We start from the raw sequence: 13,585 nt of genomic DNA on the forward strand, positions 1-13,585 counted from the left end.
AATAACACATATGGAATCATGTGTTAAATAGGGTTAAGTGTTAAATAAATCAAAATATATTTTATATTTAAGATTTTTCAAATAGCCACCCTTTGCCATGATGACAGCTTTCCACGCTCTTGGCATTCTCTGAACCAGCTTCTCCTGGAATGCATTTCCAACAGTCTTGAAGGAGTTCCCACATATGCTGAGCACTTGTTGACTGCTTTTCCTTCACTCTGCGGTCCAGCTCACCCGAAACCATGTTATATTTGTGGTTCTGATGGAGTATGACAGTTGAACTAAGCTTATGAAGCGTTTGTAGGTTATATTATTCAAGAATCAGTGGGTATATATATCCAGTGCCTTCAGCAGGGTTGCACATTTTGGGGAGTATTCAGAGGTGGGAACTTTCCAGGGGAATTAACGGGAATATATGGGAATTAACGGAAATAGATGCAAGTTAATATTAATACCATTTAAATGTAGATGTTTTTTGCATTGGATATATTTACCATATCATATGGAGACAGAAACATAAACATTTTACCTTATCAAAAGTAGACATAATTGCAGATTATTAAATCTTTCCTGTAGAAATAAATAAAAAACAATTGTTACGATTTTAACTTTAATTAAATGAGTCGACTCTTCACATGGGATGATTTCACTGAACAACAAAATAAAGTGAATATTGAAGGGTCCCAATGATCCAGGAGTTTTAGGTTGCTTACCACTCTCTCCCAAAATACATAATCTAGGAGGATCCTCTTGATGGGGCTGTCCATATTGGCAGACTGATATGGCCATTTCTTGGAGAGACTCCTTCCCCTCCAGGAGACTGTCAAACATGATGACAACACCACCCCAACATGTGTTGCTGGGCAGCTTCAATGTGGTGCTCTTATTCTTCTCACTTTGCTTGGTGAGGTAGATTGCTGCTATAACTTGATGACTCTTCACATACCTAACCATTTCCTTGGCTCTCTTGTAGAGTGTATCCATTGTTTTCAGTGCCATGATGTCCTTGAGGAGCAGATTCAATGCATGAGCAGCACAGCCAATGGGTGTGATGTGAGGGTAGGACTCCTCCACTTTAGACCAAGCAGCCTTCATGTTTGCAGCATTGTCTGTCACCAGTGCAAATACCTTCTGCGTTCCAAGGTCATTGATGACTGCCTTCAGCTCATCTGCAATGTAGAGACCGGTGTCTGTTGTCCCTTGTGTCTGTGCTCTTGTAGAATACTGGTTGAGGGGTGGAGATGATGTAGTTAATTCTTCCTTGCCCACGAACATTCAACCACCCATCAGAGATGATTGCAATACAGTCTGCTTTCTCTATGATTTGCTTGACCTTCACTTGAACTCTGTGGAACTCTGCATCCAGCAAATGACTAGATAAAGCATGTCTGGGTGGAGGGGTGTATGCTGGGTTAAGAACATTCAGAAATCTCTTCCAATATATATTGCCTGTGAGCATCAGAGGTGAACCAGTTGCATACACAGCTCGAGCAAGACATTCATCAGCATTTCTCTGTTTCTCCATTGAGTAAAAAAAAAGTCTGATTCCAGGAGGACCATGAGCTGTTGCTATCGATAAGGTGTCTGATTCATCATTTTCACCTCAAATAGAAGTGGAGGGACTTTTGTCAGAGGTTGCTTGTTGTGAGCGCTGAGGGAACATTATGCACTTGGCCAGATGATTCTGCATCTTTGTTGCATTCTTCACATATGATTTGGCATAGTATTTGCAAATGTACACAGCATTTCCTTCTATATTATCTGCAGTGAAATGTCTCCACACATCAGATAGTGCCCGTGGCATTTTCCTGTAAAGATTAGAAAAAACCCAAATACAATTCCATGTACAGATAAATAGATAAGCAGTTAGATTAAACAACTCCTTTGTAAGATAATGTTTTAAAATGAAACATGTATTGAAACAGGTGAATTAACACTCCTCAGTTAGCAGGCTCAAGCAAGCTAAAACTAACTAACAGAAATTGTTATGATTTAAAATTATTTAGAAATTATTTAAACACACTTTGCCGTAGGCTACTATTTACTAATTAACCACAAAAAATAATGTATGTCATATAAAATATATTCACCCCACCCAGTATTGTAATCAAAACTTACCAGAAAGCATGTAGTCCTTGGCTCAGACAGTGTAGTAGTGTGGGCTCAATAGCATCTCATTAGTGTACAAGATCTTGAGAATCAGCTGCACATGTGATGGAAGAATGCACTGTGCATGCAGAGGGTTGCATTTCCATTGAATTGGGGATAGTTTAACCAAAATATGCCACAAGACCAAGAATTGCCTTATGTGTATCCCACAAAAAAAGGTTCAACGTTATACGCTAACATTTTTGATGAATTTTAAGCAAAATTCCCAGGCTTAATTTACCATGGAAAATTTCCGCAACCCTAGCCTTGAGACAGCGTTCACACCCCTTGACTTTTTCCACATTTGGTTGTTATAGCCTGAATTTAAAATAGATTAAATTGATATTTATTTTGTCACTGGTGTCGATACAATACCCCATAATGTCAAAGTGGAATTATGTTTTACTAAATGTTTACAATTTAATAACAAATGAAAAGCTGAAATGTCTTGTCAATAAGTATTAAACCCCTTTGTTATGGCAAGCCTAAATAAGTTCAGTAGTAAAAATAAGCTTAACAAGTCAAATAATTAGTTGCATTGATTCACTCTGTGTGCAGTAAGTGTTTAACATGATGTTTGAATGACTACCTCATTTTTGTACCCTACACATATAATTATTTGTAAGGTCTCTCAGTCCAGCAGTGAATTTCAAACACAGATTAAACTGTGAGGTTTAAACAGGGAGGTTTTCCAATGCCTCGCAAAGAAGGGCACCTATTGGTAGATGAGTAAAAATAATAAAAGCAGACATTGAATATCCCTTTGAGCATGGTGAAGTTATTAATTACTCTTTGGATGGTGTATCAATACATCCAGTCACTACAACGATACAACGATTCCTAACTCAGTTGCCGGAGAGGAATGAAACCGCTCAGGGATTTTACCATGAGGCCAATGGTGATTTTAAAACAGTTACGGAGTTGAATGGCTGTGATAGGAGAAAACTGAGGATGGATCAACAACATTGTAGTTACTCCACAATACTAACCTATTTGACAGTGAAATGAAGGAAGCCTGTACAGACCAAAAAATATCGCCAAAACATGCATCCCGGTATCAACAAGGCACTGAAGTAATACTGCAAAAAATGTGACAAAGCAATTAACTTTTTGTCCTGACTGCAAAGTGTTATGTTTGGGGCAAATCCAATACAACACTGAGTACCACCCTCATTATGTTACGGGTATGTTTGTAATTGTTAAAGACTGGGGAGTTTTTTCAGGATAAAAAAGGAATAGAATGGCGGTCAGCACAGGCAAAATCCTAGAGGGGAAACCTGGTTGTCTGCTTTCCACCAGACACTGGGAGATGAATTCTCCTTTCAGCAGGACAATAACATAAAACAAAAGGCCAAATCTACACTAGAGTTGTTTACCAAGAAGACAGTGAATGTTCCTGAGTGGCCCAGTTACCGTTTTGACTTAAATAACTTAAAAATCTATGGCAAGACCTGAAAATGGTTGTCTAGCAATGACCAACAACCAATTTGGCAGAGCTTGAAGAATGTTGAAAAGAATAATGGGCAAATGTTGCAAAATCCAGGTGTGGAAAGCTCTTGGAGACTTACCCAGAAACACTCGCAGCTGCAATCGCTGCCAAAGGTGCTATTACAAAGTATTGACTCGGGGGGTGTGAATACTTATGAAAATTAGATTTCTGTATTTCATTTTCAATAAATGTGCAAACATTTCTAAAATCATGTTTTCACTTTATCATTATGGGGTATTTTGTGTAGATGGGTTCAGGCTGTAACACAACAAAATGTGCAATAAGTCAAAGGGTATAAATACTTTCTGAAGGCACTACAGATTGTCCCTTTATTATTTTATTTCATTTAACATTTAACTAGGCAGGTCCGTTAAGAACAAATTCTTATTTACAACGACGGCCTACCCCTGCCAAACCCTAAGCCAGATGACGTTGGGCCAGTTGTGCGCCACCCTATGGGACTCCCAATCACTGACGGATGTGATTCAGCCTGGATTCCAACCAGGGTCTGTATTGACTCCTCTAGCACAGTGATGCAGTGCCTTAGACCGCTGCGCCACTCAGGAGCCCGAGCTAGGTGAGGTCGCTAGGTGAGACAACCACATCACAGTCGTAGCAAGTACATTTTTTCTCAATAAAGTAATTATCGTCAAAGTTGGTGCAAGTGGGAAGTGCAGGCCGTGGGATTTCTGCTATTGGTTGTTGTGTGGTAGAACCACTGAATGCATGGTTCTGCATGAGCTGTAGTCACCCTTTGAGCTTGTAGATGTGCAGTTGCATAACTGTGTGTAGAGTGTTAGCTTTAGGGCTGACCTCATTTAGTCAACCGGTCAATTGTTTGGTTGATAGGCTGTTGGTCGGCCAAGATTTCTTTAATGGAGCACTAGCAACAACAACAATAAATGGTGTACAAGACACCCGTCTCATTGGCTCCTGTTTGAGTGGACTGATCGATTGTGGAGGCTGTTGTAATGAGCTTTATTGGCATGGGAAGCATATGTTCACATTGCTAAAGAAAGTGAAATAGATAATAAACAAAAGTGAAATAAAAAATACGAAATGGACAGTAAACATTACACTTACAAAAATTCCAAAGGAATAGAGACATTTAAAATGTCATATGTCAATATACAGTGTTGTAACGATGTGCAAATAGTTAAAGTTCAAAAGGGAAAATAAACATACATGTGGGTTGTATTTAAAATGGTGTTTGTTCTTCACTGGTTGCCCTTTTCTTGTGGCAACAGGTCACACATCTTGCTGCTGTGATGGCACACTGTGGTATTTCACCCAGTAGATAAGGGAGTTTATCAAAATTGGATTTGTTTTGGAATTCTTTGTGCGTCTGTGTAATCTGAGCGAAATACGTGTCTCTAATATGGTCATACATTTGGCAGGAGGTTAGGAAGTGAAGCTCAGTTTCCACCTCGTTTTGTGGGTAGTGTGCACATAGCCTGTCTTCTCTTGAGAGCCAGGTCGACCTACGGTGGCCTTTCTCAATAGCAAGGCTATGCTCACTGAGTCTGTACATACCGTAAATTCCGGACTATAAGCCGCAACTTTTTTCCCAGGCTTTGAACCTCGCGGCTTAAACAATGACGCGGCTAATATATGGATTTTACCCGCTTTCAAAAAAAAATCTCCCAAAAAACATATTCTGTGATGTGCTCAGTTTTTTGGCGGCATGAAGCTTTCATTAGACCATTGAAATTGCCGAACGGGTTAAGGTCAAACAACTTTTTTGTTTACTGTTTAGATTAAATCGAGCGCTCTCAAACTTCCCATCATTCTGATTACGGTAGTCATTTTGTCACCCTCATCATGGCAAAGACACGGAGAAATGCATATGATGCAGCTTTCAAGTTGAAGGCGATTGATCTGGCTGTTGGAAAAGGAAATAGAGCTGCTGCACGGGAGCTTGGTCTTAATGAGTCGATGATAAGACGTTGGAAACAGCAGCGTGAGGAATTGACTCAGTGCAAAAAGACAACTAAAGCTTACTGCTGATTAAAAAAAAATTGATACAAGCTGTGTTTCGTTAAAGCCTATTTATTTTTGTTACAAGCCGTGGTTCGTTAAAGCCTATTTATTTTTGTTACAAGCCGTGTTTCGTTAAAGCCTGTGTAAAGTTAATTTGTTTCAATGTACCTGCGGCTTATAGACATGTGCGACTTATTTATGTTCAAAATAAAATAAAAAAAATTCAGTGGGTGCGGCTTATACTCAGGTGCACTTAATAGTCCGGAAATTACGGTAGTCAAAGCTTTCCTTCATTTTGGGTCAGTCACAGTGGTCAGGTATTCTGCCACTGTGTAATCTCTGTTTAGGGCCAAATAGCATTCTAGTTTTCAGTTTTTTGTTAATTCTGTCTCTCGTTCTTGCAACCTCGCTCCCTCTGTTTCACTCTCGCTCCCTCTGTTTCACTCTCGCTCCCTCTGTTTCACTCTCGCTCCCCCTGTCTCACTCTCGCTCCCCCTGTCTCTCTCACTCTCGCTCCCCCTGTCTCTCTCACTCTCGCTCCCCCTGTCTCTCTCACTCTCGCTCCCCCTCTCTCTCTCACTCTCGCTCCCCCTCTCTCTCTCTCTCTCGCTCCCCCTCTCTCTCTCGCTCCCCCTCTCTCTCTCGCTCCCCTCTCTCTCTCGCTCCCCCTCTCTCTGGCTCGCTCCCCCTCTCTCTGGCTCGCTCCCCCTCTCTCTGGCTCGCTCCCCCTCTCTCTGGCTCGCTCCCCCTCTCTCTGTCTCGCTCCCTCTCTCTCTCTCTCGCCCTCTCTGTCTCGCGCCCTCTCTGTCTCTGACAGTCTGACAGTATCTCTCTCTTCATACTCATATTGATAGTACTAAGCATAATGTGTGTTCTCTCCAGGTGCTACTCCAGTATTGGGAAAGTCCAGGATGCCTTCATCTCCTACAGACAGTCCATTGACAAGTCTGAGGCCAGCGCTGACACCTGGTGCTCCATAGGGTAAGACCTGACACACTGCAGCCAGCGTGTACTCACCTATCATCTGTCTGTAGGAACCTTGGAGAAGTCTTAAAGGATTACTCAATCTGAAGGCTTATAGGTGTTGGCCATGGCAACAGGAGGGAGGTAGTGGTCCCTAGAGTTACATATGGATAGACTTGGCGTGTGGCCACCCGAGGGAGAGAGGACACTAAAAACTCCATGCACTCCCCCCTCTCCCCATCACTTGCTCTTTCTCACTTTCTCTCTTCCTTCTTCCCTCCCTCCCCTCTCTCTCCTTTCCCTCCCCTCTCTCTCCTTTCCCTCCCCTCTCTCTCCTTTCCCTCCCCTCTCTCCTCCTTTCCCTCCCCTCTCTCTCCTTTCCCTCCCCTCTCTCTTTCTTCCCTTCCTACCTTCCTTCCTTCCCCTCTCTCCTTCCCTCCCTCCCTTCCCTCTCTCTCCTCCCCCCTCCCTCCCTCCCCCAGTGTTCTGTACCAGCAGCAGAACCAGCCTATGGACGCTCTGCAGGCGTACATCTGTGCAGTGCAGCTGGACCACAGTCATGCGGCTGCCTGGATGGACCTGGGCACGCTCTACGAGTCTTGCGGGCAGCCGCACGACGCCATCAAGTGTTACATCAACGCCACGCGCAGCAAGGCCTGCACCAACACCGCTGTCCTCACACACCGCATTAAGCTGCTGCAGGTAGGCAGGGATGCAGAGAGGGAGGGATACACACACACATGCAGAGATATGAAAACACACACACACACACACACCAAGCAGAAGCAAATTATTTTACTGTCTGTTTTCTATTAAACGTAGTGCTGTGAGTTGTGTTGCAGTGTTTGTATGTGTTTTAAAGCCAATGACATTATTCACTCTCTGAAAGAGTTGTATTTTATACATGTGTGTATCCTTGTTTATTGTAAAGGATGTGATTATTCAGTTTTTTTATTTGAATCATTGAGATATGAACACTTGATTCATATTGATGCGATACTACACATTCTCACCAGTAATCGTAAGACATAATCTCATGGCATTGACCATTCTTTGAGTGATTATTTTCATTTGACTTCATCTCATCTCTGGAGAGGCTGTATTTCATGTGCAATTACCTATAGTGTAACAAGGTGCTCAGTCAGTGGGTTGTCCTACCATAACGTAGAGCAGTACTGAAATGTGTCTTTATGCCATTCCCCCTCCTCCTATAGGCTCGGTTGTGTAACCCTCAGACAGGTAGTGTTGCGGGGGGGGAGGGTGGTAAAATGCTTCCTAGTATTGAGGAGGCGTGGAGCCTGCCCATCCCCGCTGAGCTCACCTCCAGACAGGGGGGCCTGAACACTGCAGCAGGCAGCCCAGGGCCACAGGCACAGCAGCAGGTGAGACCTCGAGAGAGACCCCCCCCCCCCCCCCCCCCCCCCCCAGCTAACAAACCCCTGTTTCTACCTAAACTAACCTGTCCTGGTGCATCTTAATAGCTTTCATCTTTCCTCGTCTTCCTCCTCTCATTGGCACTGATCTGCAAACTCAGGATAGTTGAATACAGTGGATGCCCTCTAGCAATATATACATTCACCTGACCGGTCTAGAAACGTTTTGCATCAGTGCAGACAAACCAAAGGAGTTGAGTTGAGAGAATCCCCCTCACAAACACTAAGCTCACATACAGGAGATTTACTAGGTGTAATTCTCTGTGTGGTTCATAATACAGTAGATTTACTAGGTGTAAATCTCTGGTTCATAATACAGTAGATTTACTAGGTGTAGTTCTCTGTGTGGTTCATAATACAGTACCGTAATTTCCGGACTATTAAGCGCACCTGAATATAAGCCGCACCCACAGATTTTTTTTTGATTTTTTTATTTTGAACATAAATAAGCCGCACATGTCTATACGCTGCAGGTGCCTACCGGTACATTGAAACAAATGAACTTTACACAGGCTTTAACGAAACACGGCTTGTAACAAAAATAAATAGGCTTTAACGAAACACGGCTTGTAACAAAAATAAATAGGCTTTAACGAAACACGGCTTGTAACAAAAATAAATAGGCTTTAACGAAACACGGCTTGTCACAAAAAATTAAAAATTAGCAGTAAGCTTTAGTTGTCTTTTTGCACTGAGTCAATTCCTCACGCTGCTGTTTCCAACGTCTTATCATCGACTCATTAAGACCAAGCTCCCGTGCAGCAGCTCTATTTCCTTTTCCAACAGCCAGATCAATCGCCTTCAACTTGAAAGCTGCTTCATATGCATTTCTCCGTGTCTTTTGTCATGATGAGGGTGACAAAATGACTACCGTAATCAGAGTGATGGGAAGTTTGAGAGCGCTCGATTTAATCTAAACAGTAAACAAAAAAGTTGTTTGACCTTAACCCGTTCGGCAATTTCATTGGTCTAATGAAAGCTTCATGCCGCCAAAAAACTGAGCACGTCACAGAATGTGTTTTTTTTGGGGGAAAGAAATTGAAAGTGGGAAAAATCCATATATTAGCCGCGTCATTGTTTAAGCTGCGAGGTTCAAAGCTGGGGAAAAAGTATAGTCCGGAATTTACGGTTGATTTACTAGGTGTAATTCTCTGGTTCATAATACAGTATATTTACTAGGTGTAATTCTCTGGTTCATAATACATTAGATGTACTAGGTGTAATTCTCTGGTTCATAATACAGTAGATTTACTAGGTGTAATTCTCTGTGTGGTTCATAATAGAGCAGTACAGGTCATAAGTCAAGTCCTTTTCTCACTCACCCCATCTCCTCACCCTGACTAGCTGTTTGACATGACATGACAGAATGAATGTAAACTACTGATATGCTGTTGATATCTGTTCGTGACTATGAATATTTAATTCCTTGTCAACTTGCATGTCTTGTCTTTTTTTCTTGGATAACCGTTTGACATTAAAACTACCATGGCACCAAAGGTTTGATGGTAAACGGTGGTAACCCAGATATTTTTGTTCCTTAAGTTTCTCACATTAAAATTCATCTCATTCCTCTTGCCAAGAAAAATACTTTCACACAGTTTGTTGGCTCTGAGATTTCTGATTAGAAGTATCACTTAGGTTGTTGTCAGGATTTTGGCATCTGCTCTGACCCCCTCCTCTCTTCCCTCCCCCCATAACCCCCACACTCCTCTCCTGCCTCCCCCTATAACCATCCCACTCCTCTCCTGCCCCCCCCCCCTCCCTCCTCTCCTGCCCCCCCCTATAACCATCCCACTCCTCTCCTGCCTCCCCCTATAACCATCCCACTCCTCTCCTGCCCCCCCCTATAACCATCCCACTCCTCTCCTGCCTCCCCCTATAACCATCCCACTCCTCTCCTGCCTCCCCCTATAACCATCCCACTCCTCTCCTGCCTCCCCCTATAACCATCCCACTCCTCTCCTGCTCCCCCCTATAACCATCCCACTCCTCTCCTGCCTCCCCCCTATAACCATCCCACTCCTCTCCTGCCTCCCCCCTATAACCATCCCACTCCTCTCCTGCCCCCCCCTATAACCATCCCACTCCTCTCCTGCCTCCCCCTATAACCATCCCACTCCTCTCCTGCCCCCCCCTATAACCATCCCACTCCTCTCCTGCCTCCCCCTATAACCATCCCACTCCTCTCCTGCCTCCCCCTATAACCATCCCCCTCCTCTCCTGCCTCCCCCTATAACCATCCCACTCCTCTCCTGCCCCCCCCTATAACCATCCCACTCCTCTCCTGCCTCCCCCTATAACCATCCCACTCCTCTCCTGCCCCCCCCTATAACCATCCCACTCCTCTCCTGCCTCCCCCTATAACCATCCCACTCCTCTCCTGCCCCCCCCTATAACCATCCCACTCCTCTCCTGCCTCCCCCTATAACCATCCCACTCCTCTCCTGCCTCCCCCTATAACCATCCCCCTCCTCTCCTGCTCCCCCCTATAACCATCCCACTCCTCTCCTGCCCCCCCCTATAACCATCCCACTCCTCTCCTGCCTCCCCCTATAACCATCCCACTCCTCTCCTGCCCCCCCCCCTATAACCATCCCACTCCTCTCCTGCCCCCCCCTATAACCATCCCACTCCTCTCCTGCCTCCCCCTATAACCATCCCACTCCTCTCCTGCCTCCCCCTATAACCCCCACACTCCTCTCCTGCCCCCCCCTATAACCATCCCCCTCCTCTCCTGCCCCCCCCTATAACCATCCCCCTCCTCTCCTGCCTCCCCCTATAACCATCCCACTCCTCTCCTGCCTCCCCCTATAACCATCCCACTCCTCTCCTGCCTCCCCCTATAACCATCCCACTCCTCTCCTGCCCCCCCCTATAACCATCCCACTCCTCTCCTGCCCCCCCCTATAACCATCCCACTCCTCTCCTGCCTCCCCCTATAACCATCCCACTCCTCTCCTGCCTCCCCCTATAACCATCCCACTCCTCTCCTGCCTCCCCCTATAACCCCCACACTCCTCTCCTGCCCCCCCCTATAACCATCCCCCTCCTCTCCTGCCCCCCCCTATAACCATCCCCCTCCTCTCCTGCCTCCCCCTATAACCATCCCACTCCTCTCCTGCCCCCCCCTATAACCATCCCACTCCTCTCCTGCCCCCCCCTATAACCATCCCACTCCTCTCCTGCCCCCCCCTATAACCATCCCCCTCCTCTCCTGCCTCCCCCTATAACCATCCCACTCCTCTCCTGCCTCCCCCTATAACCATCCCACTCCTCTCTTCCCTCCCCCTATAACCATCCCCCTCCTCTCCTGCCCCCCCCTATAACCATCCCACTCCTCTCCTGCCCCCCCCTATAACCATCCCACTCCTCTCCTGCCTCCCCCCATACCCTCCTCTCCTTCCTTCCTGCCCCCCCCTATAACCATCCCACTCCTCTCCTGCCCCCCCCTATAACCATCCCACTCCTCTCCTGCCTCCCCCTATAACCATCCCACTCCTCTCCTGCCTCCCCCTATAACCATCCCACTCCTCTCCTGCCTCCCCCTATAACCATCCCACTCCTCTCCTGCCTCCCCCTATAACCATCCCACTCCTCTCCTGCCTCCCCCTATAACCCCCACACTCCTCTCCTGCCCCCCCCTATAACCATCCCCCTCCTCTCCTGCCCCCCCCTATAACCATCCCCCTCCTCTCCTGCCTCCCCCTATAACCATCCCACTCCTCTCCTGCCCCCCCCTATAACCATCCCACTCCTCTCCTGCCCCCCCCTATAACCATCCCACTCCTCTCCTGCCCCCCCCTATAACCATCCCACTCCTCTCCTGCCTCCCCCCATAACCATCCCACTCCTCTCCTGCCTCCCCCTATAACCATCCCACTCCTCTCCTGCCCCCCCCTATAACCATCCCACTCCTCTCCTGCCTCCCCCTATAACCATCCCACTCCTCTCCTGCCCCCCCCTATAACCATCCCACTCCTCTCCTGCCCCCCCCTATAACCATCCCACTCCTCTCCTGCCCCCCCCTATAACCATCCCACTCCTCTCCTGCCCCCCCCTATAACCATCCCACTCCTCTCCTGCCCCCCCCTATAACCATCCCACTCCTCTCCTGCCTCCCCCTATAACCATCCCACTCCTCTCCTGCCTCCCCCTATAACCATCCCACTCCTCTCCTGCCCCCCCCTATAACCATCCCACTCCTCTCCTGCCTCCCCCTATAACCATCCCACTCCTCTCCTGCCCCCCCCTATAACCATCCCACTCCTCTCCTGCCCCCCCCTATAACCATCCCACTCCTCTCCTGCTCCCCCCCCTATAACCATCCCACTCCTCTCCTGCCCCCCCCTATAACCATCCCACTCCTCTCCTGCCTCCCCCTATAACCATCCCACTCCTCTCCTGCCCCCCCCTATAACCATCCCCCTCCTCTCCTGCCTCCCCCTATAACCATCCCACTCCTCTCCTGCCTCCCCCTATAACCATCCCACTCCTCTCCTGCCTCCCCCCATACCCTCCTCTCCTGCCTCCCCCTATAACCATCCCACTCCTCTCCTGCCTCCCCCTATAACCATCCCACTCCTCTCCTGCCTCCCCCTATAACCATCCCCCTCCTCTCCTGCCCCCCCCTATAACCATCCCACTCCTCTCCTGCCCCCCCCTATAACCATCCCACTCCTCTCCTGCCCCCCCCCCTCCCTCCTCTCCTGCCTCCCCCCTATAACCATCCCACTCCTCTCCTGCCTCCCCCTATAACCATCCCACTCCTCTCCTGCCTCCCCCTATAACCATCCCACTCCTCTCCTGCCTCCCCCTATAACCATCCCACTCCTCTCCTGCCCCCCCCTATAACCATCCCACTCCTCTCCTGCCCCCCCCTCTCCCCATCCCACTCCTCTCCTGCCCCCCCCTATAACCATCCCACTCCTCTCCTGCCTCCCCCTATAACCATCCCACTCCTCTCCTGCCCCCCCCTATAACCATCCCACTCCTCTCCTGCCTCCCCCCTATAACCATCCCACTCCTCTCCTGCCCCCCCCTATAACCATCCCACTCCTCTCCTGCCCCCCCCTATAACCATCCCACTCCTCTCCTGCCCCCCCCTATAACCATCCCCCTCCTCTCCTGCCTCCCCCTATAACCATCCCACTCCTCTCCTGCCTCCCCCTATAACCATCCCACTCCTCTCCTGCCTCCCCCCCCTCCCTCCTCTCCTGCCCCCCCCTATAACCATCCCACTCCTCTCCTGCCTCCCCCTATAACCATCCCACTCCTCTCCTGCCTCCCCCCATACCCTCCTCTCCTGCCTCCCCCTATAACCATCCCACTCCTCTCCTGCCTCCCCCCTATAACCATCCCACTCCTCTCCTGCCCCCCCCCCCTCCCTCCTCTCCTGCCCCCCCCTATAACCATCCCACTCCTCTCCTGCCTCCCCCCTATAACCATCCCACTCCTCTCCTGCCCCCCCCTATAACCATCCCACTCCTCTCCTGCCCCCCCCTATAACCATCCCACTCCTCTCCTGCCCCCCCCTATAACCATCCCACTCCTCTCCTGCCTCCCCCCTATAACC

General features: G+C 47.8%; 1 protein-coding gene across 1 annotated transcript in view; it reads left to right on the forward strand.

Annotated features, from left to right (window-relative positions):
• Positions 1 to 13,585, forward strand: part of LOC106586785 (lysine-specific demethylase 6A) — a 115,344-nt gene that overhangs the window by 71,372 nt on the left and 30,387 nt on the right. The window contains 3 exon segments of the mRNA XM_014174412.3: positions 6,500 to 6,598; positions 7,063 to 7,282; positions 7,795 to 7,962. Of these exon segments, the coding sequence (XP_014029887.3) occupies positions 6,500 to 6,598; positions 7,063 to 7,282; positions 7,795 to 7,962 (487 nt within the window).

The sequence above is a fragment of the Salmo salar genome, chromosome 25 (genome assembly GCF_965601325.2).
Source record: "Salmo salar chromosome 25, fSalSal1, whole genome shotgun sequence".
Classification (NCBI taxonomy): Eukaryota; Metazoa; Chordata; class Actinopteri; order Salmoniformes; family Salmonidae; genus Salmo; species Salmo salar.